Below are 19,589 nucleotides of genomic sequence, written 5' to 3'. Positions count from 1 at the left end.
ATTTAGGTCGAGCCTCTGTTGACTCCCATGATATAAATAGGGTTCTTGAAACACAACCCTGCGTTCCAAAATTCTTGAGACTTCCAGGTGCCGCTGCCTTTCTTTTCCCCTATCTCCAGAAACAAGCTCGGAGCCGTCACACTCACGTCACACTTCTACATGGAAGAGGTCCTTAGCCTGACTTTTGACATGGTCAGTCCACACACAGCCATCTCATCACATATCACACAAGCCAAGAACTATCTCCATTACTTGCGTTTATGGGAGAGGCTGAACTCCATCAACCAACTGCAGTGGACGTTCAGGGCGGTGTGTCAAGTGATATGCCGATGCCATTGGTCACATGCTTAGGGTAACACGATGCACACTTCAGTGCTTTGAATACACCCCTTTGCAACTTTCGGAGTTTAAAAGCAACAGTTGGACTACCACTGCGCTGCAGATTCCTTCTGGCTTTTATTTGGATGTAACAGGTATGCGGTGTCCCCTTCTGTCTCTAGTTAATCCTATAATAACATATATAACATATATTGTTCTGTGATTTGATGGTTGTAAGACTTTTTCTAGACTGCTGTGGCAAATAAGATAGTGCTTGAACTCCAGCATGGTTTCAAGAACTCATCTGGTCTCTCAGCATGCAGAACATATCATTAAGCCTTTTAGCTGATCGGCATGGCAATCTGAGGACAGTTCATATGCTGTTGAGCAGTTATTCGGCAGTTATTGGGCCATTCCAATCATTAACCATCCATTAATACATATCAAACATATCCCATTATTATTGAGCTGAACAAGATCTTTGGTAACACTCCATAATAAGGGTCCTTAATAAATAGCAAACTAGTCATTAACTAACCCTTTGTTAATATTTGTTAATTGCTACTAAAACACATAGCCTATCTGTTTCCCGCAAGTTAATGTTTTTTCATCATTAATATTAGTAACATATAACTATCAGTATGAGTCTCTCACACCGGAAATGAATGATCACAAGGTTCACAAAGGTCCTCGATGAAACAAAACAAACAAAAATAGATGACTAATTAATTCATTAATGATGAAAAAACATTAACTTGTGGTAAATAGATAATTTAGTAACAATTAACAGTTAACAAAGGGTTAATGACTATTTTGCTATCTATTAAGGACCCTTAGGCTATTATGGAGTGTGATTTTCAAAGAGATCGTTTACAACTTGCACCTGTTATCTTTCCGATGGACACTCTGCCTTGACAGAGACTAAATGCTGCAGATGATATGTGATCTGTGCACACATTTGGCTGAATCTTTCACACTCTCAGAAGTCACATGCTGTGGAGTGCACACATACGGACATGCACATATCCAAAGTTCTTATTTCATGAGTATTGACAAAGAATAAGGATTTTAACCTCAGCTTAGCTTGTTTTTATTTCTTCTCTTATTTCTTTCGTTTTGTTTTGTTGTATTGGATGGTGAACAGTTTCCAAGAAACAGCAGGTCAAATTTGAAAGCTGTGACTACCTAGGTCAACACTTAGCGGTCAAAGCCATCACCGTCACCACCAACGCCAACTTGTTCTTTGACCTGTAACATCAACAGAATACAGAGTAAGAGAACCGCGCAGAACAGCTGGAACCATGGCGGAGAACGTGGAGAACGAGGAGACCAATGAGGATTTTGAGTATTTTCTGTCGTGCCAAATCTGCTTAGACACCATAGTGGATCCCGTGTCCTTGGAATGCAACCACAGCTTTTGTATAAGGTGTGTGTGTAATTTCTGGGACCAGGATGAGCAGAGGCACTGCCCAGTCTGTCAGATGCCAGCTCCCAAGGACACTCCGGAGGTCAATATGACCTTGAAGAACCTTGCCGACACGTTCACTGGGAGGATTAAAGACAACAGTAGTTCAGCGACAACTGAGGAAGGTATCTGTCGTAAACACTCTGTGAAATCAATAAGATTCTGTGTGACTGACAACAAGCTGATATGTGAAGAATGTGAGGGTGTGAAGGAGCACATGGAACACAAGGTCATTCGTGTCAAGGACAAGGTGGGGGAAATAAGGGTGAGTAAAGTAGACATGCAGCTGAAACCCCACTTCCCACACATGTTGGGTAAATATGACCTATACAAATGCAATAAACAAAACACACACACACACACACACACACACACACACGCACAAACATGCACACACATACACACACACTTCCCACAAATGTTGGCTAAATATGACCTCTGAGACAACACATACAAATACAATAAACAAAACACACACACACACACACACACACACACACACACACACACACACACACACACACACACACACAAACACGCACACACATACACACACACTTTCCACAAATGTGTGACTTTAAATATGACCTCTCAGACAACATATACAAATACAATAAACAAAACAGACATACACGCACGCATGCACGGACACACACACAAACAACCCCCCCCCCCCCCCACACACACACACACGCCCCTAGAGAGAGATAAAGTGAAGCTTAGTAGTTTATAGTATCATGTCATGTGCATGAACAATGAAAAACAAATGTGTGGTAAATTTGTAAATCAGGTCTAAAGTTTTGTATGAATTCCTATGTGTTATACACAGCATTTCATTTTTGGGGAAACCATGAAAATGAAGCAACAGCTGGAGGAATGTACTGATGCTGAGGAGAACTACGTGATCATGACGAAGCATGTGAAGGTGAGCTGCACCAGCACCCAAACCGCCTACAGATCTGACAACAACACTCCGCATGTCGTCATCAACGCATGGGAACGCTATTGAATATATACTGGTGACTTCTTTCACAGGTCCAGCAATACGTGGTTGAGCAGAAGATCAAGGACGAGTTTCAGCAGCTTCATCGGTTCCTGAGAGAGGAAGAGGAGGCCAGGCTGGCCGCAGCAGAAGAGGAGGCCGAGAGGAACCAGAGGGTCATTGAGAGAGAGCTGAAGATCGTGCGAGGACAGATCCACGCTCTGACTGAGGCCATCAGTTACTCGCAGAAGACCCTGACAAAAGATGATATTTCAATTTACCAGGTGCATAATCTAGCATAGCACGTAGCTCCTGCATAGATGTTCACCTTATCAGGAGAGTGGTCATTCTGTAGCCTGCTGTTATGGTACTGTATGCCAGGACAGGACAACGCTGAAAAGGGTTTGCTTTAAGTGAGGAAAATGAACGTTCAAGTTCCAACACATCCTATAGATCCAATACACCATTTGCTATAAAAAATCATCAGCGATTGGTTGACCAAAATGCTTTTGTTTAATTCATGCATTTCTGCGTTCAATTCTAGGCCAGCAGTCAGCACAAGAAACGGTGAGTTTCTTCTTGAAGGCTTTTTAGTCAGTTTAGCCCATGGTTTGTTTTCTGCTGTCCAGATGTGTAGACATGATGTTGCTTTCCTGGTGTGTGTGTGTGTGTGTGTGTGTGTGTGTGTGGGGTTGCAGAGCGACCAACACACTGATGAGCCCCCACATGATGGCTGGGGCCGTGATGGACGTCGCCGGACACCTAGGCAACCTAAAGTTTAAAGTCTGGAGGAAGATGATGGGGATGGTGGACTATTGTGAGTGCATTACTACTGAAATACTAATTAATTTGGCTGACACATTTATCCAACATGACTTACATATGTCAATTACACGGGCCAGTCTTGCAGGAGCAGCTCGATAAAAGCCTTGCTCAAGGGCACAACGGTTTTGCTCAAGGGCACAATGGTTGCAGTGGGAAATTAACCCACAACTTTTCCGGCAAACTCCGGACCGGGCCCCACATTACTGTAGTTTGATTGATGTACAAAGGTAAAGGATGGAGGATTGAGGGGTTTTAAACAGTGGTGAAGGCTTTCAAAGGTACTTTCATTTGTACAGTGCCTCTTTCAAACCAATGAGCAGGCTTGAAAAAAAGTTAGCTAAAGGCTCCACATGTGTTTGTACATGTGTATTCAAGATTGTGTTTATATTTAAAAAGGACATTGCATATAGCTGTTATGAAAGTGACAGATTGTAATTTCACAGAATTCGGTGTGCTTACAAAGAAAGAGTTGTGGTGAATCAGTGCTTTAAAACAATATTACTGAGTTCTTCATTAGCTCTACTCCACAAATAAGTTAGGTTACATGGACATAAAAATGTTGTAAACTCAGTCAGTATGCTATTTTCTTCCTTGTAGTATGTGGAACATCCCTAGAATGTCAGGAGTGATCTTTTAAATCCCCTCGTGTCTCCTCCCATGCGCTCTGTTCCTCTATTAGGCCTGTTTACTCCTGAATTCTCACACCCCACTGGCAGCCATGAGCAGTGTCAGATGACAAGACACACACGGTGGGGAGGGGGACAGATCGAGCAGGAGCACTAGGCCCAGATTAGTCTGTTCACACCACACCGCTTCTCAAAATCTCAAATTCAGCTTTGCTCAGTGGTGTAGTCTACATGATACGTGGGACTACACAGTATACCCACTTAAAAAGCATCACCATCTCAATATACCCACTTAAAATAGGCAAGGACAGGAATTAACATATGGGGTTGATCACAGTATACCTAACCCTCTACAACTAACTAAACTACATTACTGTACATAATGCCCACTACAGCTAACTAGACTACACCACTGGCTCTGCTAACACAATCGTCTAGGTTATCCCAGACTATACTAAGATAGTTAATTAGTGTATGCTATCACCTAAACTTCCTGTTTAACTGTTCCCTGAAGAAGTCTCATGCCGCTATAAGTGGGCTTTTTTAACTGGTCTATTTAGGACGTGTCGTTGTGAATAAAGACATTTTAATTAAGGAGTGCTTTGGGCGAAGAACATTTTTCTCTCTTGACAGTTTTGTTACCTTGAATCAAAGAGCCAAACTAAAGATTTTGTGGATTAAGAGCACGCCATAATCTTCACATCAGTTAATTATGTTTTTTTTAATTTTTATTTTTTAAATCTTTCCAGATCCAGTGATCCTTGACCCCAACACAGCAGATGGCTGGCTCGATGTGTCTGAGGACATGACCACTGTGTCGGAGATAGGAAGCAAACGAGTTGTACCGGACAACCCCGAGCGCTTCACGAAATACATCTACATCCTGGGCTCCGAGGGCTACAGTGAGGGCCAGCACTGCTGGGAGGTGGAGGTGGGAGACAGGAAGAGGTGGAGCCTGGGCGTGGCCTACAAGTCTGTTGAGAGGAAGGGGGAGACTTACCTGGAGCCCAAGTTCGGGTTCTGGACCCTCTGGATGACGGAGGACTGCTGCACTATGGGGGCGGTGCCCTGTTTTCTGGACAATAGACCCAAGAAGGTCAGAATCGAACTGGACTGTGACGAAGGACATCTGTCCTTCTACGATGCCACCGATGACCGGCCCATGTTCCATATTCACACGTTCAGAACAGAGTTCACCGACACGCTCTACCCCTTCTTCAGCACAGAGACAGATGAAGGTGAAATACCCCTCCAGGTTTGCCCATTCAATGTGTCTGCGGACGCTGCGGCCAGTGAGAACACGGCCGGCACCAAGCAATTCAACTGGGGGGGTGGAACTGTACTGGCTAAGGAGGAACCTGCTGAAAAAAACGGCAAGAAACCAGCTTAGGCTGGTAGCTGGTTTTAGCAGGTTTTAGCTGGTCTTTGCTGGTTTTCTTCCAAATATTGCTGGTCTTTGCTGGTGTAGCTGGTTAACTATCATAGGGTGGTCAAATAAGCTGGTTAACAAGCTGGTCAACCAGCAAACCACCTTTAGCTGGTCAGGCTGTTTTCAGCAGGGGAGGGCTAGCATGCACTAATGGCTTCCCCCACTGTGTCCCTGAGCAACGCACGTAACCCCAAGTTGCTCACAGTGTTAACAATGTAATGACAATGTAATCCCTTGTAATATATGTACGTCATGTAAATCACTGTGGATTAAAAAAGTGTCTGCTAAATGTAATGTAATGTAATAAAACACCATGAAAGATGTTTATTGAAGAGATGGTTTGTACTCAACTAAGAAAACATGATTAGGCTAACATGTTAGTGCCCATGCCCAACCTGTGCAAGTTCCTAGGTCAAAGGTCACCCTACCTGGCTGTTTGAATTACAAGTAACACATGTGATGACAGAGGGGGATATTTTCAGCGGTCTATTGGTGACTACATCATATAATGTGGAATTGAATTAAAACATTTTTTCTATATAATCAAGCTCTTGTTTTTAAATCCATTGAAGGTGCATATGCTATAACTCTCCAACTTGATCTGTCCAATTCAAAACAATTCAAATGTAAAATAGATGAATATGAGTTCTTAAAGACCAGGGGCCGGATTCACGAAGCCTTCTTAAGACAAAAATACTTCCTAAGTGGTGCTTTCTTCTTATCTTTTGTCTTACGAGCAAATTTAAGAAGATTTGATATTCATGAATAAAGTTCTTATGTTTTTCCTTAACTCTCTTCTTAAGATGCGTCCTAAGAAAACACTTAGGAACAAATGGCATTCTTGAAAACTAAGATCTTAAATGTATTCGTAATTTTCCTCGCAACTTTAAGACAACCCTGCACCTGTCTTAAAAACTTTACAGTGTAAAGTCGGGCCTCTTATAGTCATATATTTGAACACATTTACCAGTTTCAGACAGCTCGTTTGAAATATCAGCCTTTATTTTGTGTACTCACAATATATAAGCCAACCATTTATTGCTAATTTTAGCTTGCTGCTATTGTTTTCGGTAGCTCAGTCCTCTGTCTGAAAACTCGCATAGCCCGAAGGGTTCCTCGCAGCACTCGGCGCACGTCGACGTCAGAGTAGAACACGTTTCCTTTCTTAAACATCTAAAGTCCATGGAAATGGCAGTATTTTCTAGTAAAAACGGCAAATTTCAAGAAAGTAAGCCTACCGTTTCAAAGTTAAGACAACCGGGAGTGCTTGAAGGCATGACTTTCCCTCTTAGCAACGGTTGCCACTTGTAAACAAAACTCACGTTTGATTGCGTTTAGTGTAACGAATGGCGCAGGGCATTCTTATCTAAGTTCTTAAGTGGGAAAACAAAGAAGTTCCTAAGAAATACGACAATTCTTAAGAAAATATTGGTGAATAGCATTTAAGAACAATCTTAAGGACTTCTTATTTATTTTCTTAGGAATCAACTTAAGATTTATCTTAAGATTGTTTTCGTGAATCCGGCCCCAGGGAACACAGGCAGCAGTGAAGAAAGGCACCATCTTTAATTCTGAACAGGGATGGAAATCACAACCGGGCACACACTCTAAAAGATAATGGGGCCAGTACCGGTTCTTCAGAACGATGCCACAGAAGAACCTTTTCCAGTGCTTCAAAGAACCATTGAGGCAACTGTTCTTTAAAGAAGAATAAATGGTCCATTATGATCTGAGGCTCTGAAGAACCATTTCCAATGTCAAGAACCTTTCGTCTGATGTAATGGTTCAACAGAGTTTTGACTCTCCATGGAACCATCCAGAGCAAATAAAGCACCTTTATTTTTAGAGCGTGTCACCCCCCCCGTATGAAACGTGAACATGGCAGCCGGACAGCTCCACAGACACACACACACACACACACACACACACACACACACACACACACACACACACACACACACACAGGGCTGCTGTTGAGGGGCTGGGCTGAATGAGAGCTCCACGGAGATGCCAATGTGTGATGGAGCTGATGGATAACTGCAATCAGAGAGCCCCAGCCAATGAGTGGGCAGACTGGACAGGCCGGGCGATGGATGGGTGGGTGAGGCCGCTGTGCCAGGCTGCGCCGCGCTCTGGTTTGAATGATACTCAATACAGCACTGTCAGTCTGAGACCACACGTCCACACTGTTTCATAATTAATGCCGTCAATGGAGCGACGCAGACGCCCGTCACACTCCTGCACCGGCCCTTCTTCTGACATGTTGTGCTCCTGCACCGGCCCTTCTGACATGTGCTCCTGCACCGGCCCCTCTTCTGACATGTTGTGCTCCTGCACCGGCCCTTCTTCTGACATGTTGTGCTCCTGCACCTGCACCGGCCCTTCTTTTGACATGTTGTGCTCCTGCACAGGCCCTTCTTTTGACATGTTGTGCTCCTGCAGCGGCCCTCCTGACATGTTGTGCTCCTGCACCGGCCCTTCTTCTGACATGGTGTGCTCCTGCACCAGCCCTTCTTCTGACATGTGCTCCTGCACCGGCCCTTCTTCTGACATGTTGTGCTCCTGCACCGGCCCTTCTTCTGACATGTTGTGGTTAAACAGTTAAACAGTTAGAACAGTTCTATGGATGGGTAGAGCCAAAACATTCTATCATTTCACCATAGTTTTGAGATCATGGTTACATGTCCAACTTCACCAAACCTTAAGTTTAATTTATGGTTGCTTGCATCATTTGGTCTATTTTCTTGCTATTTGTTTTAGTAGCACTCTTCACATTAAAAGTGGAAAATAAAGCACATCTATGTAGACTATCATTATTATAATTACTATTATTATAAAATTACATTGAATCATATTTGGCTGGTGCTTTTTAACCCAAAGCGACTCCCAACAAGGGAAACAATCAGAGTGTGCTAAGGACAAGGTAGTGTAGCTGTGAGTGCTACTTCTATACAGTCTAGCGCCAGTTCTTATCAGGTGGTAAACGCTAAAACTAGCGTTGTAGGTGGTGCTAGAGGAGATACTCTCTGGAGAGCTGGGTCTAGTGCTACGAGAGGAGATGCTCTCTGAAGAGCTGGGTCTAGTTGTAGTGTAACGAGAGGAGATGTTCTCTGAAGAGCTGGGTCTAGTTGTAGTGCTACGAGAGAAGAGGCTCTCTGAAGAGCTGGGTCTAGTTGTAGTGCTACGAGAGAAGAGGCTCTCTGAAGAGCTGGGTCTAGTTGTAGGTGGTGTTAGAGGAGAGGCTCTCTGAAGAGCTGGGTCTAGTTGTAGGCAGTGCTACGAGAGGAGAGGCTCTCTGAAGAGCTGGGTCTAGTTGTAGGTGGTGCTACGAGAGGATATGTTCTGTGAAGAGCTGGGTCTAGTTGTAGGCAGGGCTACGAGAAGAGATACTCTCTGAAGAGCTGGGTCTAGTTGTAGGCAGGGCTACGAGAAGAGATGCTCTCTGAAGAGCTGGGTCTAGTTGTAGGTAGTCCTACGAGAGGAGATGCTCTCTGAAGAGCTGGGTCTAGTTGTAGTGTAACGAGAGGAGATGTTCTCTGAAGAGCTGGGTCTAGTTGTAGGTAGTCCTACGAGAGGAGATGCTCTCTGAAGAGCTGGGTCTAGTTGTAGTGTAACGAGAGGAGATGTTCTCTGAAGAGCTGGGTCTAGTTGTAGTGCTACGAGAGAAGAGGCTCTCTGAAGAGCTGGGTCTAGTTGTAGGTGGTGCTAGAGGAGAGGCTCTCTGAAGAGCTGGGTCTAGTTGTAGGCAGTGCTACGAGAGGAGAGGCTCTCTGAAGAGCTGGGTCTAGTTGTAGGTGGTGCTACGAGAGGAGATGTTCTGTGAAGAGCTGGGTCTAGTTGTAGTGTATCGAGTGGAGATACTCTCTGAAGAGCTGGGTCTAGTTGTAGTGTAACGAGAGGAGATGTTCTCTGAAGAGCTGGGTCTAGTTGTAGGTAGTGCTACGAGAGGAGATGTTCTCTGAAAAGCTGGGTCTAGTTGTAGGCAGTGCTACGAGAGGATATACTCTCTGAAGAGCTGGGTCTAGTTGTAGTGCTACGAGAGGAGATGCTCTCTGAAGAGCTTGGTCTAGTTGTAGGTGGTGCTACGAGAGGAGATGTTCTGTGAAGAGCTGGGTGTAGTTGTAGTGTAACGAGAGGAGATGTTCTCTGAAGAGCTGGGTCTAGTTGTACTGTAACGAGAGGAGATGCTCTCTGAAGAGCTGGGTCTAGTTGTAGTGTAACGAGAGGAGATGTTCTCTGAAGAGCTGGGTCTAGTTGTAGTGTAACGAGAGGAGATGCTCTCTGAAGAGCTGGGTCTAGTTGTAGTGTAACGAGAGGAGATGCTCTCTGAAGAGCTGGGTTTAGTTGTAGTGTAACGAGAGGAGATGCTCTCTGAAGAGCTGGGTCTAGTTGTAGTGTAACGAGAGGAGATGTTCTCTGAAGAGCTGGGTCTAGTTGTAGGTAGTGCTACGAGAGGAGATGTTCTCTGAAGAGCTGGGTCTAGTTGTAGGTAGTGCTACGAGAGGAGATGTTCTCTGAAGAGCTGGGTCTAGTTGTAGTGTAACGAGAGGAGATGCTCTCTGAAGAGCTGGGTCTAGTTGTAGTGTAACGAGAGGAGATACTCTCTGAAGAGCTGGGTCTAGTTGTAGGTAGTGCTACGAGAGGAGATGCTCTCTGAGGAGCTGGGGCTAGTTGTAGGTAGTGCTACGAGAGGAGATGTTCTCTGAAGAGCTGGGTCTAGTTGTTGGTAGTGCTATTAGAGAAGATGTTCTCTGAAGAGCTGGGTCTAGTTGTAGTGTAACGAGAGGAGATGCTCTCTGAAGAGCTGGGTTTAGTTGTAGTGTAACGAGAGGAGATGCTCTCTGAAGAGCTGGGTCTAGTTGTAGTGTAACGAGAGGAGATGTTCTCTGAAGAGCTGGGTCTAGTTGTAGGTAGTGCTACGAGAGGAGATGTTCTCTGAAGAGCTGGGTCTAGTTGTAGGTAGTGCTACGAGAGGAGATGTTCTCTGAAGAGCTGGGTCTAGTTGTAGTGTAACGAGAGGAGATACTCTCTGAAGAGCTGGGTCTAGTTGTAGTGCTATTAGAGGAGATACTCTCTGAAGAGCTGGGTCTAGTTGTAGTGCTATTAGAGGAGATACTCTCTGAAGAGCTGGGTCTAGTTGTAGGCAGTGCTATTAGAGGAGATACTCTCTGAAGAGCTGGGTCTAGTTGTAGTGTAATGAGAGGAGATGCTCTCTGAAGAGCTGGGTCTAGTTGTAGTGTAACGAGAGGAGATACTCTCTGAAGAGCTGGGTCTAGTTGTAGTGTAACGAGAGGAGATACTCTCTGAAGAGCTGGGTCTAGTTGTAGGCAGGGCTACGAGAGGAGATGCTCTCTGAAGAGCTGGGTCTAGTTGTAGGTAGTGCTATGAGAGGAGATGCTCTCTGAAGAGCTGGGTCTAGTTGTAGTGCTACGAGAGGAGCTCTGTGAAGAGCTGGGTCTAGTTGTAGGTAGTGCTATGAGAGGAGATGCTCTCTGAAGAGCTGGGTCTAGTTGTAGTGTAACGAGAGGAGATGCTCTCTGAAGAGCTGGGTCTAGTTGTAGTGTAACGAGAGGAGATACTCTCTGAAGAGCTGGGTCTAGTTGTAGTGTAACGAGAGGAGATACAGTACTCTCTGGAGAGCTGGGTCTAGTTGTAGTGTAACGAGAGGAGATACTCTCTGAAGAGCTGGGTCTAGTTGTAGTGTAACGAGAGGAGATACTCTCTGGAGAGCTGGGTCTAGTTGTAGGTCGTGCTACGAGAGGAGATGCTCTCTGAAGAGCTGGGTCTAGTTGTAGTGTAACGAGAGGAGATGCTCTCTGAAGAGCTGGGTCTAGTTGTAGTGTAATGAGAGGAGATGCTCTCTGAAGAGCTGGGTCTAGTTGTAGTGTAACGAGAGGAGATACTCTCTGAAGAGCTGGGTCTAGTTGTAGTGCTACGAGAGGAGATGCTCTCTGAAGAGCTGGGTCTAGTTGTAGTGCTACGAGAGGAGATGCTCTCTGAAGAGCTGGGTCTAGTTGTAGGTAGTGCTATGAGAGGAGATGCTCTCTGAAGAGCTGGGTCTAGTTGTAGGTAGTGCAACGAGAGGAGATGCTCTCTGAAAAGCTGGGGCTAGTTGTACTGTAGGTAGTGCTATGAGAGAAGATGTTCTCTGAAGAGCTGGGTCTTCAGGGGCTTTTTAAAGGTAGAGAGAGACACTGCTGTTCTGGTGGTGCGTTCCACCAAAAGGGAACAACAGATGAGAAAAGTTTGGATTACCCTGAGCGCACGGGTGGCAGAGCAATAAAATACTGAGATTCATATTATACTGTACCTATAGTCAGAGCAATAGTATAGTCAGAGCCATAACATACTGTGAGATTCATATTATACCTAGTCAGTGCAATATTATAGTCAGTGACTGCAATGTCTGGACAGAACTGTCCTATAGCACAAAGAACAGAAATGGCTTAAAAAATATATATATTTATTATGGTTCATAATGATCAAAATTGTCAAGAATTTAGTTCTTCAGCATCGTCCTGAGGAGTGGAAGATTTCCTCCAGCAGAAAAAAATCTGGGTTGAAAAATGTTTCTTACGATTCATAATGATTAACATTGTTGATTGTTGAGTTCTTCAGCATTGTCCTGTGGAGAGGAAGATCATCTCCAGCAGCAGAAACAACATCCGCGCTGTCTGGTCTTGGCCCTCTCCTCCTTGGCTCTCTTCCTCTCCAGCTTCTCTGCTTCTTTCTTCTCCTTCGCCTCCTTCCTCCTCTGCTTCTCCAGCTCAGCCTTCTGTAGCTTCTCCAGCTGTTTCCTTGTCTTCTCCTCCAGCTGCATCCTCTTCTTCTGCTCCGCAGCTTTGATCTTCTCCTCCTTCTTGGTGGCCTCAGCCACGAGACGCGCCATCTTCTTCGCAAACTTTGTGTCGCTCTTTCCCTGGAGTGCCTGGTGCTTACCGATGACCTCCTCAGCTTTTGGACTGCTGGGGCTCAGAGACTAAAACAAAATAAAATAAGAACACAAATCTTTTGAACCAATGAGACCGGGGAAACCTCTGGAGAGGTAAAATATTAGATATAATCAGTCATGAAATTACAGTTTTTCACAGGAATTGTATTTTAAGACAGTCTACCTGGAGTCCATCAGTAAAGCCCGACTTGTTGGTATTGCTAACCTCCTGAGCAGGCCCATCTGACTCCTGAGGTACAGATACCTAAGGAAGACAGACACATTTTCTCAGTTTGCCACAATGTTGGATAAGATAAAAGCACATTTCAGATCTACAACACTAGATGGGATGTATAAGTAAAAGTGATATTTACCACCAGCCGTTTTTCAGCATTGCTTATCAGCTCATTTAAGCACTTTTGCTTCATGGCAGCAGCCCTGAGCACCATTGATAAGGTGGCATCTACCCTTTCTTGGGTCCATTTGACCCAGTTATCAGACTCGGCCTTGACACGCTCTGGCTCATTGAGCATCATCTGATCACGGTCGTACAAGGACTCCTCCAGGAGCGCGGCAATCCTCTGGTAATCTGCCTCCAGAGGAACACATTTCTGCCTCTCCGTTTCGATCTTCTCGGCCAGCGTCCTCACTCTGTGTGTCATGAGATTGAGCTCTAATCTGACCTCTTCCTCCATATCGCATCGGCCGGCCTCTACAGCGGCTTCCTTCTTCGCTCTCTCTCTTTGCCACTCCTCACTCGCTGCCTGACTAGCTTTCTCCGCCTCGGTGAGATCCTGTAGGACCATCTCAATGGTCAGCCTCATGGCAGTCTCTCTCTGCTGGGCCTCCTCGGCTGTTTCATCAAGAAACCTCTGCAGCTTGTCTGCTGTGGTCGCACTCAGGGCCGCTCTCAGACCCGCGCTGAGTCGATCCATTGTGTAAATCCTGAGAACACAATAATATTGTTAGTTTGCTTATGCATAGTCTGGGAAGATTGTAGGCCTACATTTCGTCAATCAGAGAATAGAATATTGTTGCCTTCATGGCTACTGGCCTTGTCTACTGTTTAATAGTCTAGGCTCAGGCATGTCAAACATACATTTACAAACTCCTGCGTATTTTACTTACAAAATATTATCTAAAATCAATTGTTGAACTGATGAATTGTGCAGGAAAAAATCGCTCGTAGTAGTGAATCCGCTCTCAGAATAATGAAGGTAAAGCGCGGCCTGTCTTTTTGTACCCGCTGAAATGGAGTGGAGTGTTGCGTATTTGATTCTAACCATTCTTACATCATAGGAAAGTGTGGATTTCGGCCACGTCACAATCGTTATTAGTTGCTGGAGAAACTACGTTAGCCAGCGACCAAAAAGCCCATCGGTTCATCAACTTTGAAGGATACACGACAGTAAGCCTGGGCTATGATGATGACATCCCTGAGCTGGGCTTGGTCCAGTGAAAGGAACTATGAATGCTTCAGCATTAACCAAGATATTTTGGACAATTCCATGCTCCCAACTTTGTGGGAATAGTTTGAGAATGGCCCTTTTCCGTGCCAGCATGACTGTGCACCTGTGCACTAGCCTAAGCAAGGCCCATAAAGACATCATAATTTGGTGTCAAATTATCTTGACCGGCCTGCTGAGTCCTGCACTCAACCTAATAAAATACCTTTGGGATGAATTAGAGCGGAGAGCCAGTCTCCTCGTCCAACATCACAATGCGACCTCACAAATGCGCCTCTGAAAGAATGGTCAAAAAATCCTATAAACACACTCCTAAACCTTGTGGAAAGACTTTCCAGAGGAGTTGACACTGTTATAGGGTGGGCCGACGTCATATTAAACCCTATGGATTAAGATGTGGAGTTCATATGTGAATCAAGGCAGGTGCGCAAATAATTCTGGCAATATAGCGTAGTGCTGGACCACCACAGCAATAAACTCCGCCAGATCTGAAGTCTACCAGTGACTAGTGCTAGTATTCTGATATCCTCTGACGCCACCTATCGCTGAGTGCACGGCACAAACTTGCCAAGTATATCTCTCGGTATCTTGATGATTGTCAGAAGTGAAAGGTCAAGACACTTGAGAACCATCTGTTGTGCCCTCAAGAAACAGTCTTGCCTTCTTCGAGTTAGGCCAGTCTCTTCTTAGACCTGCTGGTGCTAAGTGGCGCCACTGTTCCAAAACTGTAGTTTTTATTCGGCTTTCCGTAAATACAATTAAGCCTACGTCTAAAATGGAAACGAACTCGCAAATTATGATGCGCTTTCTGCGTTGTCACATTTGCTCCAATACTTTGGAGGACCCCGTGTCTTTAAACTGCAATCACAGCTTCTGCCAGAGCTGCCTCAATCAGTACTTAAACCAAGCCGAGTGTCGAGACTGCGCGGTGTGCAGGAGAGAACTTCCCAAAGAAACCCCTGGAATCAACGTCTCTCTCAAGGAGCTTGCAGATGCCTTTGCAGGAAGACCACAACTTGATAAAACCAAAAAACAAGATGTCGTGTGCCGCAAACATCCCAAGAAACCGACGTGGTTCTGCGTGGACGAGGGCGTTACATGGTGTGAAGAGTGTCAACATCCACTTCAGCACGCTGGACACAAGCTGAAACGTGTGAAAGAGGCGGTGGAGAAAGTGAAGGTGAGAGAATGCCATTTAGAAATCTCAGGGGACATCTCTAGTGTCATATGTGACTGATCTAAGTGTGGGCAGATGCCTGGCGTTAATGCATGATAACAGGCTTGGCATGAGTGGCTTTGCTGTTGGTAAAAAGCTGCGTATATATTTTATTCAGACTTCCCTGTCATTCTCCTCGGGTCAAAACAGGACACGGGCTCTGAAACTAATTTTGCACTCCCCCCTCTGGGGTCCCATGGAGGACGGCGGTCAGATTCCCACATTCTGTAGTAGCAACCGTGGCCGTCGTCGAATACCTTTTACGCAGTAAACTAATCAGAAGCAGGCTACCCGAAACAACATATAGGCCTCCTCTATGGAAAATATAATATAATAAAACATAAATATAATGATATCCGATATTGTAGTTTGAATTTTGCAGCTAGCCTAACTAGAGGTGACACGTACAACTCAAATGTTATTGAATTGAGACTGCACCACTAGGCTACTTTGATATTGTTCATATTTGCCTGATTGGCTGAATCTTGGAGGATGTTTACCGGTATGTGTCTGATGTGTTTGTGTACGTGAACGGAAAAATAAAGCTGGATGGATATGAGTCCCTGGGCTCATGCATCATGAAAAGGAAGCCCGACAATGTGGTAATGACAGCCTGGCTGTAATTAGTCATGTGACTGCTGCTGAGTGACAGCTCACTGGCAGTTGTGCGCCTTGATACGAGGCTTAGAATGAGCTTCAAATGGTGGAACAGTCAAATCAACTCTAAAACACCCAATAGGAAAACAAGTTGTCAATAAACTATACCATAGTCATTACCAATACAAAATAGAAATTCAGAATTTATCTGTACAAAAAGAAATCATATCAAACTGCTTTTAATGTTGTTTGTTCATCACACAGACAAAATTGCACTGCAGTCTTGAGGTGATGGAGGCCCAGCTTGACGAGTGTATCTATGCAGATGAAGTGTACAAGGACTTGGTGAAGCATATGGCGGTAGGGGCCCATCAAGCTTACTGTACCACTAACATGATTACACTGTACATGTCTGTCTAGTTTCTACCCATGTGCAGTGCTCGCATTCAAGGTGATTATTTAACATTGGCAGAGCCAGAGAGCGGCCACTGAGACAAGGATACGAGAGGAGTTTGAGCATCTTCATCAGTTGCTGAGAGAGGAAGAGGAGGCCAGACTCACAGCCGTGAGGGAGGAAGAGGAGGAGAAGAGGAAGATGATTGATCGAGAGCTGGACATCATTCAGGGCCAGATGTTGGCTCTAGAGAATTCCATACAACAAGTGGAAAAGGACTTAAAACAGGACGGTCTGTCATTTCTGAAAGTAAGGACACGTAATAGCCGTAAAATAACAGCTTGTCTTCACCTTAGTATAATAAAAATGTAATGCATATTTTCTTTTCGCATTTTAGGATTATAAACGCACAGTAAGCAGGTAAATACTTATATTTTTATTTTAAATTCTTTAATTCAGTTTGTCTGCTTCTTAACCGACTGTGGTGTGATTTCAGAGCCCAGTGCCTCCTGAAGGACCCCCAGGTGCGCTCAGGTGTGCTGATCGATGAGGTCAGACACCTGGGCAACCTCAAGTACGAAGTCTGCAACAAGCTGCAGGAGAAAATGCAGTACAGTATGTATTGGAATGATGGCTAAATGCACCACAGAGTTTGAATTCTACATTTGAGTTCCACTCAATGCTTTGATTTGGAGGTTGGAATCATTTTTAAACTCTCTCTCTCTCAGACACTCACACACACACACACACACACACACACACACACACACACACACGCTCACGTAGCTTGGACTGATTAATGAGATATGCTGGCTGTAATTTCCACTACATCAAACAGAAGGAATTGGCCTGTGCCCTCCTCTAACGTTCCTGTGGCGTTATTTAAAGCTCCTGTTCTGCTGGACCCCAACACGGCGGCGGGCTGGGTGGCGCTGTCCGAAGACCTGACCAGCGTCAGATACATGACACCCAAGCAGGATCTGCCCGACAACCCGGAGCGCTTCATGGAACACGCCATCGTCCTGGGCTCCGAGGGCTTCACCTCGGGAACGCACCGCTGGGAGGTGGACGTTGGGGACCGGGTCAAGTGGGTCATCGGCGTTGCCCGGGAGACCGTCGACAGGAAGGAGGACTGCTACCTCAAGCCTAATTTCGGCCTGTGGTCCATCTGGAAGCACGGGGACGAGTACCATGCGACGGGCAAGACGCTTCCGGTTCAGAGCGCCCCCAAGAGGATCACCGTGGAACTGGACTACGAGGGCGGCCACGTGTCCTTCTACGACTCCAGCGTCATGGTCCTCCTGTTCCGATACAAGGGCCGCTTCAAGGAGAAGATGTTTCCTTATTTTAATACACAGGTGGACACCAGCGAGTCACCCTTACAGCTGTGTCCAATCAAGGAGTGCCACGCAGAAATGAGCAACATTGAATAGAGTTCACAATGTGCCATTCACTTTACTTGATATAGCACTTAATCACAATGTGCCATACACTTTACTTGATATAGTTAGCACTTGATAGGGCTGTGCACAATTTATCGAACGAATCAATTAATCTTGATTATGACTTCCAACAATTATGAAAACAACATAATCGAAATGTAATAATAATTTTGCTATGTTCAGTTTCATAACAATGCTCTCTTTTTGTCTTGAGTTGTCGTGTGCATGATCTTTTTACATGATTTTTAAACTGTTGGATTATATTTAAAATTCAATTTCAAAATGTTAATGTAATTTTTGAATATGGATGATAGTTCCAGAATCACAGAGTAATCACGTTTAATAATCGTGATCTCAATATTGAACAAAATAATCGTGATAATGATACCATATTTGAGCAGACCTAACACTCACAATCACAATGTGCCTTACTGTACACTTTACTTTATTACACTGATTGCACTGATTTAAGTTGTCTGTTTTTTTAGTTTGATGACCATTTTATACCGTGATGTTGCTATTCAGAGGTTATGTAGAGCTGAGGTGACTTGAATTGTAGAGTATGCAGGCTGGAGTGCAGTTTCCTATATCTCAACAGGATACTCTGAGAAACACGTCCTCAGCTGTTCAGAATTCCTACTGCACTGTCTAGGAAGGAGTTTTATGTGTTGAGAATCCCTAATGGCTATTTTGAGAAGCTTAAAGGGATCCCAACGAGAAGGCGCCATACTGTAGGATCTTTAGGGTCTAAGTGTTGCTTTGAGACGTTGAGATGTTGAGCAAGTCATATGTCACCTGCTCACTATCAGTGCTCCTTGAACTCTAACAGAAATAGAACGGTAAAATTAGTAAACAAAATATCTCTTCATGTGGTTGGCCTACTCAAGTTAACCTGAGGGGTTTGCCTAACCGAAAGGGTCTTCCAAGAAGAGGTGTTTAGAATGTTTGTTGTAATGACTCATCAGGACCACTAGGTGGCCCTGTAGCCTAACTGAAGTGATGATAATGTGTACCAATGTTTGAAGAGTGATTTGATGCAGATATTACTTGTGACACCGCTTTCACGTCTCCTCTCCTCACGCTCCACTGTGTTCGTACAGAAATCAAAGACGGTGACACTTTGGCTATTTTGGCTATATTTAACAATAAATATTGTGGCACTTGCATGTGCTCTTGGTCTGTTTCTGTCCTGGATTAAGTCTTTTCTTCACTATTATTATATTTGGCATAGTCCAATATAGGTGTGTCTTAAGTTACATCTGGCATGTGGACCCGAGTGGAAGCAGGAAATATTCAGATTTTTCCGTACAGCTCTGGAAAGAATTAAGAGACTTTTTTCTGATGTCATCCTACATTTACTGAGTGACATTCCAATGAGTTGACGGTCATATCCAAAATGAAGAGACCACTGCAAATTTGAATATGTGTGTGTGGGTGTGTATGTATGTGTGTAAGAGACCACTGCAAATTTGAATGTGTGTGTGTGTGTGTAAGACTGAGACCAGTGCAAATTTGAGTATGAACATCAACTCATAACTCATTCCAATGTCACTCAGCATCATCGTAGGATGACATCAGACAAATGAATGAATTCTTAATTTTTTCCAGAGCTGTATTTATTAGCCTCACTTGACTTCTAAAGTGAGGCCGATCTACAGCTGTGAGGAGAGAGTGTGTGTGTGTGTGTGTGTGTGTGTGTGTGTGGGGGGGGGGGGGGTGCATTGACTTGTCCCATCCTGGAGATCCTTTTCTCTCTAAGTGCTGGAGAGCAGCACAAGTCCACCGTGGCAGCTCGGCTGTGCTCCGCATGAGTGAAGAGCCGAGAGCCGTCAGGCAGAGCCTCCGCGCTGCTGCATTTTTCATGGCCAAATCGTGTTCAGGTTTGGCTGGATGTAACA

The 19,589-nt window shown here is 44.7% G+C and overlaps 3 protein-coding genes across 3 annotated transcripts; 2 read left to right on the top strand and 1 right to left on the bottom strand.

The window, feature by feature from the left end:
* Positions 1-392: 392 nt before the first annotated feature.
* On the top strand, positions 393-6,162 carry LOC134094042 (E3 ubiquitin-protein ligase TRIM35-like). Its single transcript, XM_062547412.1, has 7 exons — positions 393-473; positions 1,463-2,048; positions 2,613-2,708; positions 2,819-3,049; positions 3,310-3,332; positions 3,464-3,582; positions 4,966-6,162. The coding sequence occupies exons 2-7, from the start codon at positions 1,620-1,622 to the stop codon at positions 5,604-5,606; spliced, it is 1,539 nt and encodes a 512-aa protein (XP_062403396.1). The 5' UTR covers positions 393-473; positions 1,463-1,619; the 3' UTR covers positions 5,607-6,162.
* A 6,001-nt stretch (positions 6,163-12,163) lies between these two features.
* Positions 12,164-13,107, bottom strand: LOC134093582 (UPF0741 protein SAR0599-like). The gene is made up of 3 exons (XM_062546707.1): positions 12,951-13,107; positions 12,761-12,841; positions 12,164-12,624 (listed from the first exon to the last, which is right to left on the bottom strand). The coding sequence occupies exons 1-3, from the start codon at positions 13,023-13,025 to the stop codon at positions 12,286-12,288; spliced, it is 495 nt and encodes a 164-aa protein (XP_062402691.1). The 5' UTR covers positions 13,026-13,107; the 3' UTR covers positions 12,164-12,285.
* A 1,636-nt stretch (positions 13,108-14,743) lies between these two features.
* LOC134094082 (nuclear factor 7, brain-like) lies at positions 14,744-18,849 on the top strand. Its single transcript, XM_062547466.1, has 6 exons — positions 14,744-15,222; positions 16,120-16,215; positions 16,328-16,558; positions 16,647-16,669; positions 16,746-16,864; positions 17,138-18,849. The coding sequence occupies exons 1-6, from the start codon at positions 14,818-14,820 to the stop codon at positions 17,680-17,682; spliced, it is 1,419 nt and encodes a 472-aa protein (XP_062403450.1). The 5' UTR covers positions 14,744-14,817; the 3' UTR covers positions 17,683-18,849.
* Positions 18,850-19,589: the final 740 nt, after the last annotated feature.

Source organism: Sardina pilchardus, chromosome 10 (assembly GCF_963854185.1).
Source record: "Sardina pilchardus chromosome 10, fSarPil1.1, whole genome shotgun sequence".
Taxonomy (NCBI): Eukaryota; Metazoa; Chordata; class Actinopteri; order Clupeiformes; family Clupeidae; genus Sardina; species Sardina pilchardus.
This window is presented reverse-complemented; position numbering and strand designations above follow the sequence as displayed.